General features: G+C 42.6%; 1 protein-coding gene across 20 annotated transcripts in view; it reads left to right on the forward strand.

Moving 5' to 3' along the window:
- Positions 1–25,372, forward strand: part of CLASP2 (cytoplasmic linker associated protein 2) — a 7,203,062-nt gene that overhangs the window by 7,036,275 nt on the left and 141,415 nt on the right. For 19 of the 20 annotated variants that reach the window (XM_044064947.1, XM_044064955.1, XM_044064948.1 and 16 more), the window contains one exon: positions 1,616–1,732. The exons of the other annotated variant lie outside the window; for it this stretch is intronic. In XM_044064947.1, coding sequence (XP_043920882.1) covers positions 1,616–1,732 — 117 coding nt within the window. The remainder of the gene's footprint in view (positions 1–1,615; positions 1,733–25,372) is intronic. 20 annotated transcript variants of the gene reach the window in all.

Below are 25,372 nucleotides of genomic sequence, written 5' to 3' on the forward strand. Positions count from 1 at the left end.
AAGACAAGTTTCTCACTTGCTTGACTGCTGTGTTGAATTCTGCAGTACTTTATGGACCCATTAGTATTCATTTAGCAGGGGAATTGCTACCTCTGCAGATCTTTAGAGAAGTCCTGGCAGGATTCATCAGTTTAGATGCTTCATGGTCTTCATTTACATTAAAAATAAAATTGCAGTCTAGAGTGCCATTCCTAGGCAAGCAGGTATGCTACAGCAGCAGTCATCAGAAGATTTCTGGGGGAACCCCCACCCATCCATCAAATATTGCAATAAATTAATGGAGAGACATTGTAGTACACTTATGTGCTGATCTCAATATAACTTCAGATGAGTAACAAAACTCCTGTTTCTCTTGTAGTTGCTCACAACTGCTTTCATTTTTGTGTTACATTTCATAGGCTTTTATATCTTTTATTTTCTTTGAATTTTCATGTGGTTGAATTGTGGTGTACCTGTTTGAATACTGAAATGGTCTTCTTTCAGCTTTTCCCGGTTAGGGGTCGCCACAGCAGAATTCCGGTCTGCTAATGATTGGCAGTGGATTTTTACGGTGCCGAGTTCCCAGCCCGACGCCCAACCTTCAAAGAAGGCACACCCATTCACGCACGCACCTACCTTGCATGTCTTTAGACGTCATTCGACCATGGGGAGGACTTGTAGACTCCACACAGAAGGTGCTCCAGCCGAGAATCAAATGGGAGAACCTCTTGCTGTGAGGCGACAACGCTAACCTCTGCACCACCGTGGCCCTTTGAATATTGAAATGGTAATACAGCCTAACAAGCCTAGCATGCAGATCAAGAGTGAGGAACGTAAACATCTGAAAAAAGGTACTATGCATCTTAGTCCGGACATACAGTAATATTATATAATGATAGCCTGATGTGTGAAGCATATTCATATGGTTTACATTTTTCAAAAAGAAATCTGTATAAGCCAAATTGCTAGAGCTGTTAGAGAGTGACCTTAAGCATTCACTGCTAAACTGCACCATGAGTTTTTAGTATTTCTGTCATTCTGATATATTTGTGTTTCATTTTAATTGAAATAATGGATTTGACAGACATGGATTAAGATTTCTCACTGCAAGCCTGGGTGAGCATTCACTTATGCTTGTTAAAATGAATGACATCTAAGACAGATAGTAGGAAGTTTTGCAGAGAGGGGTCATGTACTGCATGAGAAACTTGAGAGACACAACTTTTTTTCTTTACAGAGGCAATGCCCTGTGTATAATAGCTGACCAGATAAAGTGTTGTCAGTCATCCACTACTACTCCAGTCTCTCAATCACTTGTGTATTGTATTTTGTATTAGTATGTATCGCATTTCCTTACAAGACAAAATAAAATGAAGTGAATAGATGCCATTGTTTGGATAGGCTTTGATGAGTACATTATTTTTCGTAGCATCACATTTATGCATCCTTTGGTAGTTTTCAAAAATCATGCAAGTTCCATCACTTATAAATTAATAGATTAATAAGACTGTTCATGTAGATCAGTAATTTTGAGGAGTACATTTATTTTTGTTGTTCTTATCAGACGTAGTATTATATTAGTTGTGCTCATTTGCCTGGCACATGTCTATAATCACCTCTTTTCGTTTATAATTAGGGATATGACAACTCAGAGAGCAGTGTTCGAAAAGCATGTGTGTTTTGCCTTGTTGCTATACATTCAATAACTGGAGATGATCTTAAACCACATCTTAGCCAGTTAACGGGTAGTAAGGTAAGGTTAATTATTATATTCGTTCAAGAGAATACTCAAATATTCTTTAAACTTTTTGCTGCTTCTGTGTCTTAGTTTTGAATTGTTGCCAGGAGTGATTGCTTCTGTTTTTTTGAGCTTTTTTACACATCTGATTATTTTGTGTGCGTGTGTGTGTGTGTGTGTGTGTGTGTGTGTGTGTGTGTGTGTGTGTGTGTGCATCTGTTTTATTTTTTCCCTTAACTATCCCTGATGTTCATCATGCATACAGCTGCAGTCGTTACAGATGGGGTTACCTGCCGTCAGGCGGGTCCTCGGTCGGCCGAATTCCAAAGTCTAGGTCCGGCATCGGTTGTCGTCGCTTCTTCCCTGACGTCAGTGTGGCAGGGGTACAAAAGAGGCAACCAACGCCATTTTCTTCAGTCTTTCTTGCCGCGTGGTGCCCGAAGCAGAAGCAGTTCGCAAGCATAGCCGGCCTTAGGCATAGGCCAACTAGGCGGCCGCCTAGGGCGCCGGTCTTGCAGGGGCGCTTTTCCAGTATTTATTTGATGTAGATAGACCAGCATGGGGGCACCAGGTAGTGTGGTGGGGGGCACCATGGAGCCCTTTTGCCTAGGGCCGCTCCTGTTCGCAAGTGCCGGTTGGCCAGCTCCTGAGATTTACGAAAGTATTTCAGCCGAAGTCTTCTTTAAAGCTAAGTACCCCATTGGGGAATCTTTTCTTGCCTTAGACCGATGTCAGACAAAGTTAATAATTGCATTTCTTGTGGAAGCAAATACCGCATAAGGATTTCCATTCTTTCTGTATACCTTGCTTAGGGCCAGACCACGACGTCTCGGCCTGCCGTTTTTGTGCTAGGTTCAACAAGCGCACTATTAAGCGCCGGGCGGAGTTCGCCCTTCATTATTTTGGCAAAAAATGTAATTATATCATGTCGTCGGATACACCGACACCAGTTTTAAGCAAAAGACGCAAAGACAAGGACCGACATCCGAGGTCTGCACCGAGTACTGAGACCTCGCTTAGGCCGACTACCGGTTCTCCGGTTCTCAGCGAGGCGCCTACGCAGTCCCTGACTACCGATGAAACTATTTTACCGGTGACTTCAGTACCCGAGGTCGCAGGCTCCTCGGTCTCCATTCTCACTGCAGATACCGACGCCACTCTTGGCGGGGAAACTGAAAATTTAGTGAGGCCTGCCACTTCTGAAGGCGTCTTCAGGCCTTCCAACTTCTCTATTAAATCCTTCACTAAATCTAAAGCTGCCATGAAAACTAAAAAAACAGGGTCCTCAGACTTCCTCTCAAGGCCCCATGCCTAAAAAGCAGATGCTTAAAATGGCTGAGGATTTGATAACTCTCATCGGGGGTTCTCAACCCCCCTCTGACAAAAGACCCAAATTGGAGGAAGACTACCCTTCCTCAGACCAGGCTTCTATTACCTCAGACCATTCTGAGGATCAGGATTATGCCTATTCCCCTTTTGAAGACTCTGATGCTGAGGAGTCTATTCCCTCAGTCTCTCCCCCCCCCCCCTGAGGACTACTCTTTTGGGGAAACCCTGTATGCATTGAGGGAGCACTTCCACTGGGAAGGCCAAGATTACTCAGATTCCAAGAAAAGGCTCAGGGAATTTCTACTGCTCCCCCAGCATAGGCCCCTGGCTATCACTCCTGTTTTAGATATTTTGGATGATGTGTACGCAGAAGCCAGTCTTAATCCAGATTCTTTACCTCCAGCCCCTGTTAAACCAGACAGGTATTACCGGGTTCCTGATTCTCACCAGTTCCTTTATAAAAGCCATACTGCTGACCCAGAAATAATTTCACAGGGTCCCAAGGGAATAAAAGCTTCTACTGCTAAAAACCCTTTACCTTCAGAGAGAGATTCCAGAGCATTAGAAAGGTGGGGGGAAAAGGTGTATACATCTGCCACTTTAGCCATGAGGGCATTAAACTGTCGATTTCATATGTTAAAGTACCAACAGTTTTTGTTATCTCAGCTGAAAAGCAAAATGACACAAACAGAACAACCAGATTTGAAAGAGTTGCAGGATTTGTTGCATGGAGCAGAGCAAGTGGGTAAACATACCTTGCAGTGTGGTTTTGATGCTTTAGAGGCCTCATGTAGAGCTGCTGTCACGGGGTCTGTTATACGTAGACATGCTTGGCTCAAAGAGCAAACCTTACCAGATCATGTCAAAGCAAAGTTATTAGATGCACCACTTCAAAAAGATGTATTGTTTGGTGTTAAAGCTGAGGAGGTACTAAAGAAAATGGAGGAAAAAGCGAAATCTATGCAAACAGTGAAAGATTTCTTGCAGGTGCAACCTCCACGCTTCAGCAGAAACTGGCCTTCAAAAAATTGGTCCTTTCCAGCCACGGACAGACCTCAAAGGGGCAGATACAGACGCCCCAGGGGTAGAGGACTACCTCAAGGATCTTACAGAGCTAGACAGTGGCAAGCACCAGCCCTAAGAGGTGAAGAAGATAGATCACAGTCATTTAGAAAACAGACACAATGACTTCCCCCTATGCCTGCCAAACAAAGCTTTAATGGCAGCACCTTTGGGTGGAAAACTGGCATTATTTTCAAAAAACTGGCACATTGTTACAAAAGACAAATGGATTCTGGACATTATAGACAGAGGCTACAGGTTCCACTTTCACACCCTTCCAAAAATGAGAGGCTTGCCAAACCTGCCACAACATCAAAGGGCAGAGGCACAAAGACAAATTTCCGCTCTCATGGATATGAAAGCGATTGAAGAGGTACCTGCAAAAGAGCAAGGTCAAGGTTTTTATTCCAGACTATTCCTGGTACCAAGGAAAGACAAAGATTGGAGACCCATCTTAGACCTATCCTTCCTAAACACATATCTACAGGTGCCAAAATTCAAGATGCTCACTTTACAGCAGCTTCTTCCCATGCTGGGCAAGGAGTCTTGGCTGGTAACATTGGACCTCAAGGAGGCATACCTGCATGTCCCTATCAGACAAGATTGCAGAAGATACCTCAGATTTCTTGCAGGTTCAACCCATTACCAATTCTCTGCATTGCCCTTTGGCTTAACTACTGCGCCCAGAGTGTTTACGAAATGCCAGGCATCAGTAATTGCCTTCTGCTGACAACGACAACAAGGAATACAAATCTACCCATATCTGGACGACTGCCTGATCCAAGTGGACAGCAAGGACATTCTATTGCAGCATCTGGCGTTTGTAATAACACTGTTAAACTACCTGGGATACACAGTGAACAAAAAGAAATCAAAACTAATACCTTCTCAACAGATAATTTTCCTGGGTGCCAGCTTAAATACAACCACCCAGATGGCCTACCTAACGCCAGACAAACAAGGGCAACTGTCTCAATACGTTAACAAAATGGCAATTTTCACCAGACTAACTGGAAGGAAAGTCCTGCAGGCTCTGGGATTCATGGCATCTTGCATCCTACTAATACCATGTGCAAAGCTGCATATGAGGAAACTACAATGGTACCTAAAAAACTTCTCAACACAGCCACAGCTTATACCACTCATTCCATGCCTTCAAAAGGAATTTTTGTGGTGGGCTCAAGCATGTCAAAGAAACTCAGGTCTCCCTTTCTGTGTACCTCAAGCAACTCAAATCATCACAACTGACGCCTCAGACTACGCCTGGGGAGCACACATGGCAGATCAGTGCATTCAGGGAAAATGGTCCCAAAAAGAGAAGCACCTACACATCAACCAAAAGGAGATGCTAGCCGTGCAAAATGCTCTTATGACCTTCAGAGACCTACTGCATCCAGGCCAGCTATTGATAAGGACAGACAACACCACAGTCATGTGGTACATAAACAAACAGGGGGGACCTCATTCATACCCCATGTGCAGGCAAGCCATGACCCTATGAAACACAGCACTGGAATTACAAATTCAACTACAGGCACAATTCCTGCCAGGGAAGGAAAACACACTGGCAGACAACTTAAGCAGAAATATGACAGGCCCACACGAATGGAAATTGCATCCTCAAGTCTTCTCAAAGATAACTCAGGCATGGGGACAGCCAGACATAGATCTATTTTCTACCCACAGAAATTACCAGTTGGAAAAATTTTGTTCAAGGACCTATCACCACAGGCCTGGAAAGTGGACGCACTCTCTTTCAATTGGACATTGACAGTCTATGCCTTCCCGCCTCTTCCTCTACTGACCAAAGTTCTTTTAAAAGCCAGAGCAGAGAGCCAGAGATGATTCTCATTGCTCCAGACTGGCCACGACAACACTGGTATCCTCTCCTAAAGAGCCTGACACACTCCCCACCATGGATCCTACCTCTAGTCCCTCTTCTGTTGTCCCAGCACAACTACAAAACCCTTCATAGCCAGCTCAAAACCCTAAATCTAGCTGCATGGAGAATTCCTTAATTTTCCAACAGACTCTCCTCTCCAAGGAGGTGCAGGATGTCATCTTGGAGGCCAGAAGACCCTCTACTAGAAAAGCCTACTCCGCCAAATGGAAACTATTTTGTTCCTGGAATCAGGAAAAGGGCCAGAATCCTTGGGTAATAAATATACCTCAAATTTTACAGTACCTAGCTGAGATGTTAAACAGTGGCCTTTCCTTCTCCTCCATCAAGATCCACGCTTCAGCCATTTCTGCACAATACAGTACAGATCCTCCTTTATTCTCACATCCTCTATTAAGGCAGTTCCTCAGAGGGGCAAAAAATATAAACCCCCCCCCGGAAACCACCAGTCCCAGCTTGGGACCTCAACTTCATATTGGAAAAGCTGACCCTGCCTCCCTTTGAGCCGGCTTCTTCAACAGAGCTACAATACTTGTCATGGAAAACCGCCTTTCTTCAGGCTATTACCTCAGCACGCAGGGTTTCGGAACTACAGGCCCTCATGGCTGTGCAACCATTCATCATTTTCCATCAAGATAGAGTTTCCTTACGAACCAACCCTACCTTCATGCCAAAGGTAGTATCCAGTGTAGCTTTGAATCAGGCTATTCATTTACCTACCTTTTATCCAAATCCACAGAACAAAGGGGAGACTACTACATTCCTTGGACACTCACAGACAACTTTGTTATTACTTGGACAGAACAAAGCCATTCAAGAAATCTGAGCAGCTCTTTGTGTCCTATGCTACAGGTGCTCAAGGAAAGGCTATTTCCAAACAGACTATTTCAAAATGGATAGCCCACTGCATACGCTTTTGTTATTTATTTCATGGAAAATCTGTGCCTGTATACATCAGATCCCACTCCACCAGGGCTACAGCTACCTCTGCAGCTTTCCTCAGGGGGGTCCCTACCAAGGACATTTTGGAAGCAGCTACTTGGAGTTCAGTGCACACTTTCTCCAAGCACTACCACCTTCCACTATACTCAAAATCAAGAGCGGGCTTTGCCACAGCAGTCCTGCAGGGCATCCTCGCCCCTCCTAGTTCCACTTAGTGCCTACCACCCTTCCTTAGCTTTGGGATTCTACCCATCTGTAATGACTGCAGCTGTATGCACGATGAACACAGTACAGTTTTGTACCTACCATAAATGTAGATGTTCGAGTGCTCATACAGCTGCAGTCCAGGTTACCCTCCCTCCATCCCCTCTTAGGACAGGCCTTATGACAAACACCTTTATCATACAACCTATTTGGGGGTATTCTTTTATGGTGTATTTGCTTGCAACTACTGTTTTTTGATTGATCTACATTGCATGTTTGCATAATATTATGTTTTGCCTTCCTTCTGGGGGCACCTGACATCTGGGGCAAGAAAAACTGAAGAAAATGGCGTCGGCTGTCTCTTTTATACCCCTGCCGCACTGACGTTAGGGAAGAAGCGATGACAACCAACGCCGGACCTAGACTTTGGAATTCGGCCGACCGAGGACCCGCCTAATGGCAGGATAACCCCATCTGTAATGACTGCAGCTGTATGAACACTCGAACATCTACATTTATGGTAGGTACAAAACTGTACTTTACCATCTCCTAAATGACTACCCTTCCTGCAATCCACTACCAGTGTCCTGACATATGTTTCAAGCCAGTATTTCTGCTTTGGAGCTCCTGGTCTGTTGGTTACCTCCGGGTGGTATTAGAGATGCTAGAATTATTCTGCTCATGGAGTAATTTACACCATAGTATGATATTTGTAGTTTCTTTGCCTGTTTGTGTTTATCATCTGATCTCTGACTTAAAGCGGCAGTGATACTTTACTAGCAAAAAAGCTTGCCCTAAACATAGTAGTGAATGGGTGCATATAAAAATCAGCACACCTACAAAGAAATGAGCTGGTACAAATGTATCATACCATGTTGCCATGCCTCTTTGTGTTTCTTGTATCAGCTGATTTCTGATGCTGTCTCAAGTGCCTCTGTTGCACTACTCACATATTCTGCATTTCCCAAGAGGATGAGGATTTTTTCTCTAAGTTATCCCACATTTGCCACCTGTATGTTTTTTTTAAAACTATCCAGAAGTCAGAGTGATTAACTGGTAGTCCAAAGTCACTGTACAAACTCCATTTTTTTTGCCTGGTACTACAAACAGAGAAGTGGAGTTTGTAAAATTGCCATCTCAGACTGTATTTTGCAGAAGTATCACTTAAATGTAGTGGCATACTTAATTATGTCCAAAAATGGGTGTAGAAATGGGTAATTGAGGAGAACAAGGGTTGAAGAAAGGTAGGGTTAGTGGCGTCATATGAGATGTTGCTTCTGTCTGTTTTTTTTTTTTTTTTTTGCCTTGTCCATAGGTAACAAACCTAAATTTATCCTCCTCCTCCTGTCCCCAGCCATACTTGACTACCAGATTCATTTTCATATTAATTGTTGCCTCCACAGACAGACAGCCCATTTCTTTGTAGGTGTTCTGATTTTTATATGCAGCCATTTTCAAGCTGCACTGCAAGTAAAGTATCACTGTTAAATTAGTATTGATGTCATACCTCTCAACTGTACAGATTTTCATAGAATGTCCAGATTTTTGCCTCATATTTTTTTGTCTGCTCTTAATAAAATTGTGGTTTTCTGTCAGATCACTGGCAAATTATTGAACACTGAAATAAGTAAATAATGACAGACATTTGAGTTTCAGACTTTATACCCTTCTGAAAATTCACGCTAATGCAAAACCCGTTATTCTATTAACTTTCTAAGTTTGTAGGAGCAGTATATTTAGAAATTGACCGATTTTGTGTCTTTTGTCCCCCCATTTTTGATGGCCTTGTCCAGATTTCTTGCTCTGAGATGTTGAGAGATATGTGGCTTGTTATAGATTCTGTATACATGTGAACGAGTGTGTGGTATGGAAAGGAAGTAAACAGCTAGTTGAAGTATGTGAAGTTGTTCAATCTCGCCTTTCATTCTTACACGTGGGTTCGGAGCCGATCCCTTGGCTCCAAGTCGGCCGCTTTCACAAGCTCGAGGTTTTAGAGTAGCTCGAGGCCTCACCTCAGATCTAGTTTGCCGCTGCAACAGATCGGAGATCGAGAGTGGAGCTTGGGCCAGTATTAGTATTTTCTAATTACTATCAGATAGTTATTTGAGATTTTTTTCACAGATATAAGTGTGTTTTTTGGCTAGTTAGCCTTAGCTTTTGTTTAGGCTTTGTCCTTATTCTCTTTTTGACGAGTGTTTTGTCTTTATAGAGCAGTGGCTCTTAGGCCCTTCTTGGCTATGTTTGAGTTTCTCCCTATCCTATTCTAAAGTTTAAATGTTTACTAGTTTAGAAGTTTACAGCTTTGAAGTTGAGGAGTTTAGCTTTATAGAGTTAGCTGTCATTGCCTTTTGCAGCTTTAGCGTTTTCTTGGTGTGTGTTTAACTCATTACATCCGAGTGACGCCTCCAGGTGCATCTGCAGTTACTTCCTACTACTCCTCTAGGCGTCAAATATTACTTATGCATATTTGCATTAATAATTCCAAAACCATGCTACATACAAGGTTTAAAAATATTTTATCTTTTAGCATACATGATGGCAAACACAATTGTATTGATATTTGACCTCTGTCAATGAGTATTTGTTAAAATTGTAAGGTGATAATTTAATTTTTAAAGGCTCAGGCCACACTCACTAGGAGTTAAAGGTACATACTTAAAATAGTTGCACTGGAGTGAATATTTAGATTGGTTTCTATTTGTCTAGGGTGTTGTGTCTCGACAGTTTATATAATATATATATATATATCTATATATATACATACACACACACACACACACACACACACACACACACACACATAGATAACTTAGACGTATACTGTTTGTTTCTTTGTATTATGGCGGATCTTAAAGAGAAACAAAAGTCTGGATTCAAGAAGTGCCCTAAGTGTGGGCAAAAAATGTCAATAACAGATCTGTATGTCAGTTGTGTGTACTGTTTGGGGGCAGTCCATCTCCAGGAGGACTGCTCCATTTGTCATTTTTTAGCAGCAGGGTCTTGCTGAAACGTGGGAGAAAACTGGTAGACATGGGTTTGCTAAAACCAGACTTTCAACAATCGCTGGACAAGACCAACCAGACTTCAAAATCTTCGAAGGGATCGAAAGCTTAGAAAGCTTCTTTTTAGCCGAAGTCTTCGGCTCCGAGACTTGCTGAGAAGGTGTGGTTGCCGGTTCCACAGTCCTCGGAACCGAGCTTGTTTTTCAGAGCTGGTCTCCAGAACTTTGAAATCACCCATTTTGCAGTCGGTGGCTTTGTCGATTCCTTTGACTCGTTCTTAGAGGTGCCTCTCCAATGTGGATATGGACCAAGTGGTGCAGAGGCTCCAAGAGAATCTGGCAATAGCCAAATTGTTATCGGCTTCGGCGCTGAAGACTGTTTTACCTACTGTGTCTACTCCTCCTCCGAGCTGAGCCGGACCTTCGGAGCCGGGGGAGGTGGAACTGATGATAGTGGAACCTTCGGAACCGAGGCCTGTTCCAGTGCTATTGGCTCCAACAACTCAGACTACTTCGGTGCCGTTCGAGGAGTCTGGGAGCCAAGTCTCTCTGGTTGGCTCCAGGGGGGAGAGTCGAACCAATGGGTCAGTTCCAACCCTTCCGTTTGGAGCTTCGGCATGGATGAGCTCAGCTCTTCCTCTGGGCCGGAGCCCACTGTGTCAGCGCCGGGGAGGATGCCATCTTCTTCGGAACTGGCTACTTCCTCACGTTGGATCAGTGGAGCCTTTGATGCCATGAGGAGAGTTATATCTTCCAAGACACCCACGTCATCAAGGCCTTCCTCCTCAACCTTGAAAGTGCTGCTTTCTACCTCTACATCACAGGTACAGCGTCGAGACCCAGAGCCTCAGGTAGCCCCATTGGGTGACCCATGTTCTACTGAGACCTCACCAGAAGCTCCCACTGATGAGGTTCCCAGAAAGAAGCTTTGCAGGAGGAGACATTTAGACTCCCCACAGGAGTCTGTCACATCAGACACTGACTTAGAGGAGTCAAAAGGGTCCCCACAGTCTGCCTTGGAGGATATCTCCTTTGCTGATATACTTGGAAGTCCTGAAACAGAGGGGTGACTGGCAGGCCGTTAGACCTACTGATGATGAGTCGGTGCTTCTGAATGCATTTGGGTCTCAACCCTCCACCTCCTGGGTGACTCCACCCTTCGATGAACTAATGGAGTTGGTTGCTCGAAGGGCATGGTAGTCTCCTGATACTGTGGAACCTGTCCCTCAGAGGCCCAACAAGTTTATTACATCACCACAGGACAAAATGTTCCTTACCAAGGGAGTGCTTGTTGATGCCATGGTGGTGGTGGCGGCCACCAAGAAAGAGATGTCTGAAACCTCTTCTACTGTCCATCCTCCTAATAGAGATTCCAGGATTATGGACAGGTATGAGAAATGCATTTTTAGTTCAGCGACTTTTCTTATGCGATCGTTCAACTATTTGGCACATTTTACCTGTCTTCAAGGAGATCTCCTTAAAGAGCTTGGAGATACTCTGCAGGGTATTACAGCTGAAGGCGTTCCTGATAAGGTAACATCCCAGCTCAATAGCCTTAATTTCATAGTTAACTCGTCCATGAGGATCATTTCTTATGCAGCCGATGGTTCAAGTCGGGCAGCGAGTTCAGCAATAGCTCTTCAGAGACATTCCTGGATGCGCTTATACTCCTTTGCGGAAGCCTTCAATTCTTCCTTTGTTAATACCCCATTTGATGGCTTATCCCTTTTCGGGCCTAAAGTCAAGGAGACCCTCACTAGGTGTGAACAAGATGGAAAGACTCTGTCTGCCATAGGAGTCTGTTTTTCCACCCCTACTAGACCTTACCCCAAAGCGCAAAAGGGAGGAAAATGTGGTTCCGGAAGTCCCAAGGAGCTTTTCAGAACACATGTAGTGAACCCCCCTCCAGGGGCAGAGGAGGGGGTAATAATGGAAGACGCCACCCAGGTGGCAGAGGGGGTCCGCAAAACCAGGGTGACAGGGATCAGTTCTTTGGCAAGCCCTACCAGCGCTCCTGAAAGGAGGCCCGCCTGTCCTACTCTGGAGGCAGTCAGAGGTCGCTTGTCTTTGTATTCAGACGCCTGGCTAGAAAGTACAAAATATTCTTGGGTACAAAGCATTGTTACCAGAGGTTATTGTGGACTGAATGTTTTAGTCATATAACACTCTGATACTGCTTTTGTGCTTGTTGATAAAAGGGTTGTTCTCTCACTCCGCAACGGTTATTAATACTTCGCCTTGTTGTTGCTGTTTTTTATATTTGAAAAAACGGTAAAGGTTACATGGTGGATAGCAGGTTTTCCTCTCACTCAGTCACTGTTAAAACTACTGTATCTTATGTTACTGTTATACAAAGAAAGTAATGGTTATCGTTTATGCGACCCATGTGAAGCCTTAAGTAGAAGCTATCTCTTAGCCCCGTGTCCTCTAACCTGATTGTAATACTTGCGCTACTCGCTACTCTCCTTTTGCTGTAACTGTTTAGTAATTCGGTGCCCATTCACCTAGTGTGTTTGTTTTAACTGGTGAACTACGGAGGTGATAACCTGAATGCCTAGTTGTTGTAGTTGTCTCTCCTTCTGTTAATAGCACGCTTACAATTATTCCTGCATTCTATAACTGATAAGTCTGTGGTTTGTCCTACCCCACGTTAGTACTGTGATTGTAGCCTACACGGCTATTGGAAACTGTGCCACGCACGTGGAGCTAGTCTGAGCGTTCTGTTAGGTTTTACACTATTTTGCATTGCAAACGAACACTTGTTCCTGCAATTTAATTACTGAAATTTTGGTGCATTGTCCAATTTCAAGTGTTTTAGCACTATTTTAGCCAATACGACTAATTGCAACTATGCCACCCACGTGGAGCTAATCAGAGCGCTCTGGAAATCCCTATTACCTGCTCACAGCCTGGTATGGCTAGATGCAGTAGTGCTTCACATATAAAACTAGCCTGAGTGTGCTGTGGACATTTATTTTACCTGATTACAGCCTGGAACAGCTGCTTGTAATTGTACCACCATTGTGGTTCTAGTTTGAACGTGCATAAGTCCATATCTCTCCTTTACTTGTTTACTTTAAGATGTTGGCGACTCCCTTCTTGCCTTTATATCAAGGTTTGACTCTGGGTCTGCCCCCAACCTTCGTCCTACCTCTTTCTGGGGATTTTTAATTTGGTCTCCAGCAAGACAACTATTATTTGATAAAAGGAAAGAAAATCCGTTGTACCTTAGCATTTTATGTTACACTATTACTTATAGTCAATGCCTGAATCTGCTTTATTGTTGACCTTATTCACTTAATTTTAGTTCTATTGCACCTAGCTTGTATACTATTCCTATTAATTTGTTAGGCACATGCTTAGAATGCCTATAAGAATTGCATTTAACTTTATTATTAACTGTGTCTGAATGTAAATGTTTATTTTATTACTGCTAGCTTTACTGCCCAGAAACTTGCTGAATGTTAACTCTGTTCTCTCCTCCCTTTCTCCCCAAAGTACCCAGCTCAACATTGTCCTGATCCTGCTATAGCCACAACCTACCCGGTGATAAAAGAACCCTATCCAAACTCCAGTGGCCTCATCTACATGCCTCTTATTCTCTGTACCCTCTATCAAGGAAGGAAGAGAGTATGTTATGGGCTTAGCCCCATTTGTACATTAGGCCTCTGTCTACTATTTGCATCAGGGCTCCAAAGTTCGCTACGACCTTGAGCAACTAGCAGCCTTTACCTCTCCCTTCTATCAACCAACATACCTCTTCACTTACAATAACCCTCTCTTACTAAGTATCTCATCTTCCACAGTTCTTCACCAGTTAGACCCCTCACACACTTTCCTACAATACTAGATTTGCCCACTAGGTGACACCCTTCTCTTATCCATTATTCACTGCCTCTCTGTTTTACCTCCATATTTCACCATATTTTTTACTTATTATCTTTCTTCACCCTCATCCTATCCATTTTTCACTGCCTCTCTCCCTGTTCTACCTCTGTAACTTCACTATATTCCTTAAATTCTTGACCTGCACCTCCTGTTACTCACCTTGTGCTGAAACAGTATCTACCCTCCTGTATCTTATGTTACTTTGTCTCCTGTATTATTTCAGACCTTTCCCACTCATGTCCTACCTTACTTACCTCTAGCTACCTGCATTTCTCCTTCATTTGTCTCAAAACCTTCCCCAAGAAACCATAATCTTAGGTGATATTAACATTGACTGGAAATGTTGCAACAACAACTACCCTACTAGCCATATTAATCTCTATGGGTTTACCCAAACTATTACCTCCCCTACTAGAATAAACAAGACTAATAAAAAGAAAACACCTTAGATTGGATACTCATTAATAATCAACCCCAGACTTATGAATTCGGAACCCTCCCTGATGACGTAAGCGACCACTCACTAACCTACATTGTCAGGCTCAAAACCAATCCACCCATTCAACCCATTTTTAGGACAATTAGAACCAAGAAAAACTTTAACTTGGATCTATTCCTAAGTGAACTAAGAGCATGTAATTGGTCCCCCTTAAAACACCTTTCTCTAGACAAAGCTGTTGATTACTTTAATGCTAATTTCCTGGCCATACTCAACCACCATGCTCCTACCCGCTCTATTAGAATAAGAACTAAATCCGCTCCTTGGCTTTCTAAGGAAACTAAGCAAAAAGTCCATCTCAGAAATAAATACTGGAATAAATCACGCTTGACTAAAAACCCTGCTGACCTTCAAAACTACAAACAACTGAGAAATGAAACAAAAAAAGCTATACTGTCCGATAAACAAAACTATTACCTACAATCTCAACAGACCCACCATAATAAACCACAAAAATTCTGGGCAAGTATCAGTCAGTTATTACATCCTGGTCAATCTATCACACCTAACCCACAAGGCACTGACAAGGACAATCCCAGACAAACTGCTAATGCCTTTAATACCTTTTTCACCAAAGCAATTCAAACTCTTGCCTGTCAGCTCTCTCCTCAAAACGTAAACGTATCTAATTCTGACACTAACCCACCACCTCCATTTCTCTTCCAACCTGTCCCAACAGCATTCGTTCTCACCCTTATCCAAAAACTCAAACCATGCACTCCCTCTGCTGACCAACTACCCGCAGAATACTTACAGTTAGCAGCCAAATCTATGGCTGACCCCATCTCCATTCTCATCAATAGAACCATCACTGAAGGATATATCCCCAAACTTTGGAAAGTCTCTCATATTATTCCCCTTCATAAGGGGGGAGACTCCAATGAACTCTCGAACTATCGTCCCATAGCCCTACTTTCTCCTTTATCTAAGATCATGGAAAGATGTATCCACTGGCAATTGCTAGAACACCTTCTACACAATAACCTGCTTTCCAACTCCCAACATGATTTCAGACCTTCCCATAGCACTACTACTGCCCTCCTCTCCTTTATAGACACCATCAACAAAAACTGTAACCTTAACATGCTTTCCTCTGCACTTTTCATTGACCTGTCCAAAGCTTTCGACATGGTAAATCACAATATACTCATAAACATTCTCAAATCTCTGTCACTTGACATACTAGCTATAAAATGGTTCCAGTCCTACTTAAATGACAGACACCAAGCTGTGCTCTGGAACACCATTCTTTCTACCCATCTACCTGTTAATATTGGTGTCCCTCAAGAGTCCATACTGGGCCCTCTCCTGTTTTCTATATTCATCAATGACCTTCACCAAGTAGTTCCCCAAACTACATGTATACAGTATGCTGATGACTCTACACTTATATGCTCAGCCACTTCTGTATCTGAACTTCACTCCCATACAAGACGTATTTAACTCTGTAGAACTATGGTTTACAAAATGCTGTCTCCTACTAAACCCTAAAAAAACTAAACTTCTCCCTTTTACACCTACCAGTAAATCTCCCCTGATAGACTTCACTGTAACATCCAATAATGGTACTCTTATATCCCAAGATCTTACTACCACACTGCTAGGTATCACCATAGACAACAAGCTTAACTTTGACACCCATATCAACAACACTTTGAAAACTACTAATAAAAAAATAGGTTCTCTTTATAGGATCAAACCCTTCCTCACTCCTGCAACTAGAATAACTATTGCCTACACCCATCTAATCTCTACCCTTCTTTATGCCTCACTCATATTTACTAATCTATCAAAAAATAACCTTAAGAAAGTAGAAAACTTCTACAATAACATAGCCAGGTTTGTCACAGGTAACCCTTTCAGAACCCACCACTGTATTAATCTAAAGCATCTAGGGTGGCTTGAATTACAGCAGCAGCTGAAATTTAATCAGCTTGCCATCGCCCATAAAATACTTTATCACCCTGCCAAGACACCCATCCTATCTAACCTTATTCGCCCCTGCTATAACCTGAAGTCCCTAAGATCTTCACAAAAACTTCTTGTAAATATCAATAAATCAAACAATAGGGCTGGAGACTCTGTCTTCTTTAATACTGTTGGAAAAACCTGGAATCTACTTCCCTCCGAACTTTCCACACTTCCCTCTATTACTCTGTTCAAAAATAAACTTAAGCTCTTCCTCAAAACACATTGGATGTGCCCCTGTACTAAACCTGACTGACCAACATGCTCTTGTTACTTGATTCAACCTTAACTTCTCATCTCTGCAACAATTTCATCTTAACAACTACTATTCTACCTCTCCATCATAGTCTTACTTATTACTGTATTCTCAAAAAAAGTGGCATGTTGTACTACTAGATGTATTACTCAGCTGTTACTCCATTTTACTTTCTTTTTATCTTCCTTTTATCTACATTTATACTGTACTTTTTAGCTATTATTCTTTCTGAACATTTAATTGTAATTTCATTAGTAATTGTATTAAGTCTAGTCAAATATTTTGCATTTTTTATACTTTATAAATGTGTGACCAGAATGTATTTGCATTTTAAATATGTACTTCTGTAGATGTGAACTTTATTTGAACTGTTTGGAGCTTATCTCCCTGGGCCTTTACTGAAAATGGACATATATCCAGCTAGACTAGCCCGGTCAACAAATGTAAAATAAAATAAATAAAAAATGTCATTCCATTCTCAGAACTCCCCCTGTACGAAGGAAAATCCCAGACAATTCCACCCAGTCTCAGGGATCAAGCAACCATAGAGATTCAAAGGCTGCAGGCAAAGAGAGTCATCCAGCCAGTCCCAGCAGACCAAATAGGATCCAGAACCTACTCCAGATTCTTTTTAGTTCCAAAGAAAACAGGGGACTGGAGGTCCATCTTGGAACTCAGCAGACTCAACACCTTTGTAAAGAAGGAGAAGTTCCAGATGTTCACGCTTCAATCGATTCTCCCGTTTCTAGGAACGGGCGATTGGATGTGCTGTATAGATCTCAAGGATGCGTACTATCATATCAAAATGGCCCGACCATCCAGAGATCATTTGGATTTCCAGGTGGGAGCCAGTCACTATCAGTTCCGAGCACTGCCCTTTGGTCTCACAACAGCCCACAGAGTGTTTACCAAATGCATGGCAGTGGTTACGGCTAACCTGAGGCGTCTAGGATTCTGAGTGTTTCCGTATCTAGACGACTGGCTCCTCACCACCACATCCAGGAATCTACTACTTCAATCCAGGGATCACACTCTCAATCTGTGCTCTCAGTTAGGAATAACTATAAATTTTGACACGTCTGCGTTGTCACCATTGCAGCGCATCTCCTTTATTGGAGCAAACTTAGACACCACCACCGCCATGGTACAGTTGCCACTGGACAGAATAGTCGCTCTTCGACAACAGGTATCAGACATCCTGACCAGCAAAGAAGTACCAGCCTCACAAGTGTTGAAACTACTAGGTACTATGGCAGTAATGCTCATAGCAGTTCCTCTGGGGAGTATGCACATGAGAATACTTCAGTGGTTATGCTTCACCCAGTGGTCTTACTAACAACTTCCAATGTCATTCTTGATAATGATTACAGATTCATGCAGAAAGGATCTTCAGTGGTGGTTGACCAGCCATCATGTAACAGTAGGTCGCCCATTTGTTCTTCCCCCGCCATCAGCCACGGTGACCATGGACGCTTCTCTGATAGGGGGAGCTCTTTCAGGAAAGGACAGCCCAAGGCACCTGATCAGAGACAGAGTCACGATTGCACATCAATGTTTTAGAGATGAGAGCAGTACATTTGGCCTTGCAGTACTTCCAAGACTCTCTTCTTCTGGGAACGATTGCGATTCAGACCGACATGTCATTGGTCTGGTATACCAACAAGCAAGGGGGAACCAAGCCTTACCCCTTATGTCGAGAGGCCATGAGAGTCTGCCAGTGGGCTGTATCCACCGGTCTCTTTCTGATAGCGACGCACATCCCAGGGAAATCCAGTGTGATCACAGACAAGCTGAGCAGAGCCATTCTGATGCCGCATGAGTGGTCCCTCAAAGACGACATTGCAGAGATGATTTTCTGCAGATGGGGCCAGCCTTGCTGCGACCTGTTTGCATCGCCTATGAATGCCAAATGCAGAAGCTACTTTGCCCTGAATCCCCCACCAGGGGGGGAACCCAGGGGATTCTCTCGTGCACGCTTGGCCTCTGAGACTTTTATATGCTTTTCCACCAATTCCCCTGATTCTGAAATTCTTGCAGAAAGCCAAAGCCCTGGGGAGGACTGTAATTCTAATAGCCCCGTATTGGCCTCGACAGATTTGGTTCCCTTTACTTCGACTCTACCAACTAGAGGAACCTTGGATTCTGGACCCAGTTCCAGATCTGCTGACACATTCGTCAGGGGCTCTTCATCCTTTTCATTCACTTAGATTGACAGCTTGGCTGCTCCAATTTCCAGCATAGCCAGGTGTCACAATTTTTCCTCGGAGGTGCAGCATATCCTTGTATCCTCTGATAAAGCTTCCACCAGAAAGTTGTACGCCAGCAGATGGAAGCGATTTGTTTTCTGGGCTTCACAAAATGATATTGACCCATACATCGCCCCCATTGCTAGCATTTTAGAGTTCTTCACTAAGCTTTTTAATGAAGGTGCTGCAGCTGCCACCATATGAGTTCACTTGGCTGCAATTAGAAATTTTCATCTCGGATCAGAAGGTTCTAATCTAATGTCTCACAGATTATGTACAGCCTTCTTAAAAGGTACCATACATCGTAGACCACCAGTTAGACAACCTTTTACTCCCTGGAATCTAGTTCTGTCACGGATTATTCTTCCTCCATTTGAACCTGCATCATCCTGCCTTCAGGCCTGATCTATCAAACCTCCATATTTGATTTTTCACCCTGACAAAGTGTCGCTGAGGATTAACCCTTCCTTTCTCCCAAAGGTATGCTCGGAGGCTAATCTGAACCAAACTATTGAACTCCCAACTTTCTTCAGTAACCATTCCAACAAGTTGGAGTATATGTTGCATAAACTTGATGTTCACAAATGACTAAGATTCTATTTGGATAGAACAAAAGAATTTAGAATATCAGAACAACTTTTTGTCTCTCATGCTGACACCAAGAAAGGGCTACCAGTATCAAAAGGTACTCTTTCCAAATGGTTGACTGATTGCATAAAATTCACATATTCCTCCCTGAATCAACCGTTAGAGCATAGCATGAAAGCGCATAGCATGAAAGCGCATTCCACTAGGACTGTTTCTACTTCTTCAGCTTATACGGCTAGGCTGCCTTTGGACACGATATGTGCAGCTGCCACTTGGTCTACGCCTCATACCTTCATTACGCATTACAAAGTAGATAGGGGCTCCAGGGACAGGGCTTCCTTTGGTTCCACTGTCCTCAGGGATATAGTCCCATGAGCCACCCAAAATGAATGGTGCTTGGGATGGGACGCTACTCGTGTGTAAGAATGAATGGCGAGATTGAACAACTTCACATGAAGTTATGTACTTAGCGTAACATTCCATGTGAGTTGTTCATCTTCATTCTTACATGAATTTGCCCCTTCTCCATTGTTGTGCGATCTTAGAGTTGGTATATATAATTAGGGCATGTAGAGGGGCTTGACTCCTGCATTAAAAAAGTTTTCAGTATTTTGGGATTCATTCTTTTGGTTTGTCAGTCTTCTGAAGTAGAGTATATATATATATATATATATATATATATATATATATATATTTTTTTTTATATATATATATATAATATATATTTATTTATTTATGGGTCCCCTTGAAAACATCTAAAACCCATAACATCTAATTTCATAACATTGAGACCCGAACATCGCAAACCCATAACATTGAATTTCATAACATCTAACAGTAGAAATCACATGAAAATAACACCCCCTCCAAATATAATGACACCAAACTACCAAACACACTTTTTACTGTTTCTGCAGGGGGGCTTGATACAGTGGGTTTAGGAAATTAACTTTTTCCCACTGTAGTGCGATCTTGGAGTTGGTATATTTAATTTACAGGGGGTGTGGGGGGCAGAGTGTGTTTGGTAGTTTGGTGTCGTTATATGTGGAGGGAATGTTATTTTCTTGTGATATGTAGTGTTAGATGTTATGAAATTCAATGTTATGGGTTTTTAGATGTTTTGGGTTTTAAATGTTCTGGTCTCAATGTTATGAAATTAGATGCTATGGGTTTTAGATGTTTCAAAGTAGACCCATATATATATATATATATATATATATATATATATATATATATATATATATATATATATGTTGTTCTTCTTTTGGCTTTTCCCGGCGGTTAGGTCACCACAGCGGAACTCCGGTCCGCTAATGGTTGGCAGTAGATTTTTATGGTGCCGAGGTGCCAGCTCGACGCCCAACCTTCAACGAAGGCACGCCCATTCACGCATGTTTTTCATACGCCACTCGACCGCGGGGAGGACATGCAGACTCCACACAGAAGGCACTCCAGCCGAGAATCGAACAGGAGAACCTCTTGCTGTGAGGCAACAATGTTATCGCTGCACCACCGCGTCTTATATATATATATATATATATATATATATATATATATATATAAGTTTACACACCCCTGTTAAATTGCCAGGTTTTTGTGATATAAAAAATTGAGACCACAATAAATCATTTCAAAACATTTCCCATCTTTAATGGGATCTATAACCTGTACAGTTCAATTGAAAAACAAATAAATCTGTTAGGAGAAAAAGTATAAAACAGTAAAAAAACTTACAATAACCTGGTTGCATAAGTGTGCACACCCTTAAACTAATACTTTGTTGAAGTAACTTTTGATTTAATTACATCATTCAGTCTTCTTGGGTAGGAGTTAGCATGGCACATCTTGACTTGGCAATATTTGCCCACTCTTCCTTGCAAAAGTGCTCCAAATCTGTCAGATGGCGAGGGCATCTCTTGTGCACAGCCCTCTTCAGGTCACCCCACAGATTTTCTATTGGATTTAGGTCTGGGCTCTGACTGGACCATTCCAAAACTTTAGTTTTCTTCTGGTGAAGCCATTCTTTTGTCATGTTGAAAGGTGAAATTCCTCTTCAGCTTTCTAGCAGACGCCTGAAGGTTTTGGGCCAAAAATGACTGGTATTTGGAAGTGTTCATAATTCCATCCATCTTGACTAAAGCCCAAGTTCCAGCTGAAGAAAAGCAACCCTAAATCATGATACTGCCACCACCATGCTTCACCATGGTGATGGTGTTCTTTTGGTGATGTGAAGTGTTGTTTTTTAACCAAATGTACCTTTTGGAATTGTGGCCCGAAAGTTCAACTTTGGTCTCATCAGACCATAACACATTTTTCCACATGCTTTTGGGAGAATTGATGTATTGTTTTGCAAATTTTAACTGGTCCTGGATATTTTTCTGGGTAAGAAGAGGCTTCCGTCTTGCAACCCTACACCATAGCCCAGACATATGGAGAATACGTGAGATTTTTGTCACATGTAGTACACAACCAGTACTTGCCAGAAATTCCTGCAGCTCCTTCAGTGTTGCTGTAGGTCTCTTGGCCGCCTCCCTGACCAGTTTTCATCTTGTCTTTTCATCAATTTTGGAGGGACGTCTAGTTCTTTGCAATGTTACTGTTGTCCCATATTTTCTGCACTTTTTGATGCCTGTCTTCACTGTGTTCCATGGTATATCCAGTGCAGTGGAAATTTTTTGTACCCTTCTTCTGACTAGATCCCTTTGATGCTTTGTAAACTCTCTGCGAACCATAACTTTTGCTGTAGCAGGCAACTGAGTAAATAACAGGAAAATCCTACTAGGACAGCTCAACCTTATTTGTGGTTAATCATGGTCTCTTTACTTGGTGGCAGGTGTGTACCCAAGAAGACTGAATGTTGTCATTAAATCAAAAGGTGCTTCAACAAAGTATTAGTTTGAGGGTGTGCAGACTTATGCAACCAGCTTATTGTACATTTTTTATATTTTTTCCCCTAACAGATTTGTTTGTTTTTTTAATTGAATTGTACAGGTTGTAGTTCACATTAAAGGTGGGAAAGGTTTTGAAATGATTTATTGTGGTCTCATTTTTTTATATCACAAAAACCTGGCAGGGGTGTGTAAACTTTTTATATCCACTGTATATAGTGTGTGTGTGTGTGTGTGTGTGTGTGTGTGTGTGTGTGTGCGCCCACTTGTATGAGGCGTAGTTTTTAGAATTTGCTGTGACCTCTTTCACGGGGCTCATGCTGCTGAAAGTGTGTGGTGAAACAAAAAGTCCTGTATTGTTGAAAGTATGCAAATCTGCATAGTTAGTGTTGTGGTTCATGTGTATCGCACATGATCACTGTTTGTTAAATTGCCCCATAAAGCAGAGAATTCATGTGGTGCATGGAGATTGGAGACGGATGGAAATGCTGTTGTTAAATATAGTATACCAATTTAATTACTCCAAAACCTAGAATAAAGTGTTACACCCCAGCACACCACCTAAGTTCGATCTTTCACTTAGCAGTCATTCAGTCCGGTTCCATTCTTATTTGCAGTCCATAATCCCTGCAGTTGTCTTCCTCAGAACTTTAGAAGATTGCATCTGACACCCTTTCTCACCCTGTACTACTACTTGGCCTGACATCTCTCATACGCTGTCTTACCCTTGCCAACTAACTTGTTCAGACATCTCTCACATTAGCCATACTACCTCCCCTCTGTTCCCCTCATTTTTTTTCCCTTTCAGTTGTCACTTCTCTACTGTGTCAGCTTTAATCATCCTTCTCTCTCTTCTTAAGTTTTCTTTCGCCATCTTTATTACACTTTTCACAAACTTATTTCTGTCACCTTGTTACATTTGTTTGTATGTCAGTTTCAGTCCTCTAGCCATATTGCTGCTATTCTTTTTACTCTTTTTCTTTTTGCTAATTAACTAAACTGATGTACATACTCTTAGTATGCACCTGCTGAAATGAAAATGTAAACTGTCATCTCCTAGATCATTTGTCATAATCTCTGTCACCTAATCTGGCTGTATTATGATGTTCATCGTGTTTCACTGTTGCAGTCCTAACCAGTGGGTTATCCGGCTCCCGGTAGCCCTCGATCAGCCAGAATACAAAAGGTAAGTAAAAATGACATCGGCTGTAAAGGACATCAGGGCGTCTGATACAAAAGGAGGCAGCCAACGTCACTTCTTCAGTCTTCCTTGCCACGGAGCCCAAAGCAGAAGTATTTCTTGCATGAGTGCCGGTCGGCTGTTTACCTTTTTTGTTTCCGACTACAAAGTTGAAGTCAACTACGGCTAAGTACCCTGTTGGGGATCTTCATTTCTTGCCTTAACGAATGTCAGAAAAGGTTAATAATTGTCTTACCTGTGGAAAGCAGATTCCCCATAGAGATTTTCATTCCTATTGTATTATTTGTTTAGGCCTTGACCACGACGTGATCTCTGTGCTTCCTTTAATCTGCATACTATTCGTCATCGGGCTAAGCTTTTAGCTAAACATTTTGGAGTTTGGCCTGAGTTTGTTGATATGGCTTCTGCTGGTCTTCAGGCTTCGGATATCCCCAAGAAACGTAAGGATAAGGACTGCGACACACTTCCGAAGGTCAAGTCCTCGGATGATGTTAAGTTGGTCGTCAGTCATGCGGTAGCCAGTGAGGCACCTTTGCAGCCCCTGCAGCCCACAGATTTTCAACCTCAGGCCTCGGATGAGACCATTTCATGGGCCCCAGGCCTCCGGCTTCCATTTTGCCTTCTGACCATCCACCTGTTGCCTCTTCAGCTGGATCCGGAGCCACTAAGCTGACTCCGGTGTCCGAGGCCTCCATTCTTTGTTCAGACAGCAAGCTCATACCAACGACTTCAGCTGCAACTTCAGCGGTTGACATGCCTTCCGACTCCTTCAGACTTGCAGGTGAATCTTCCAGTCGTAAGCCTGTGAAGAAACAGGCTCCAGTTTCCTCTCGTTCCCCTCATTCTCAAATGGTTAAAATGGCTGATGACCTTTTGACTCTTATTAGGGGTTCACAGCCTCCTCCTTCAAAAAGAGGTAGGGATGTCTCTCCTGAGGCTTTGTCTTATTCAGGTTCTGATACTTCTAGCATTTCTGTTGATGAAGAGGAAGTTTCTCAGGCTTTCTCTCCTTTTGAGGATTCAGGCGCAGAGGAGTCCATCCCTTCCACTTCTCCTCCAGACGATTTCTCTTTTGGTTCTCATTTGGTGATACTTTAAGTACTCTCAGGGAGCATTTTAAATGGGAAAGTCAGGATTATCCCCTTTCCCTGCCTTTGGCTATTCCACCTGTGTTGGAGGTGGTTGATGATGTTTTTCTGGAAAATTCCTTGACTCCAAATTTGATTCCTCCTGCTCCCAGGAAACTTGACAGGTACTATAGAGTCCCTGATTCTCATTTTTTTTTTTTTTTCAGGAATCCGTTTGTTGATCCAGAGGTTATTTCTCAAGGCCCTAAAGGAGTTAAGGCCACTGTTACTAAAAATCCTGTTCCTTCTGTCAGGGAATCTAGTAACCTAGATAGGTGGGGTAAAAAGGTTTATACCTCTGCCACTCTTGCTATTAAGTCTACTAATTGTTTTTTTCATTTGCTAAAGTACCAGCAGCACACCTTGGAAGCTGTTAAGTCTAGGATAGCAAGTGTGCCTCTGTTGGCGGAGAGTAAGGATATGCAGGATTTGCTGAATTCTGCCAGTCTTGTCAGTAAACATTCATTACATTTTGGTTTTGACATTCTAGAAGCCTCCTGTAGGGCTACAGCTACTGGCTCTCTTATTAGGAAACACGCTTGGCTCAGGGAGCAGC

This window comes from Protopterus annectens, chromosome 3.part0 (genome assembly GCF_019279795.1).
Source record: "Protopterus annectens isolate FY-2018-M chromosome 3.part0, PAN1.0, whole genome shotgun sequence".
NCBI classification, from domain to species: Eukaryota; Metazoa; Chordata; order Ceratodontiformes; family Protopteridae; genus Protopterus; species Protopterus annectens.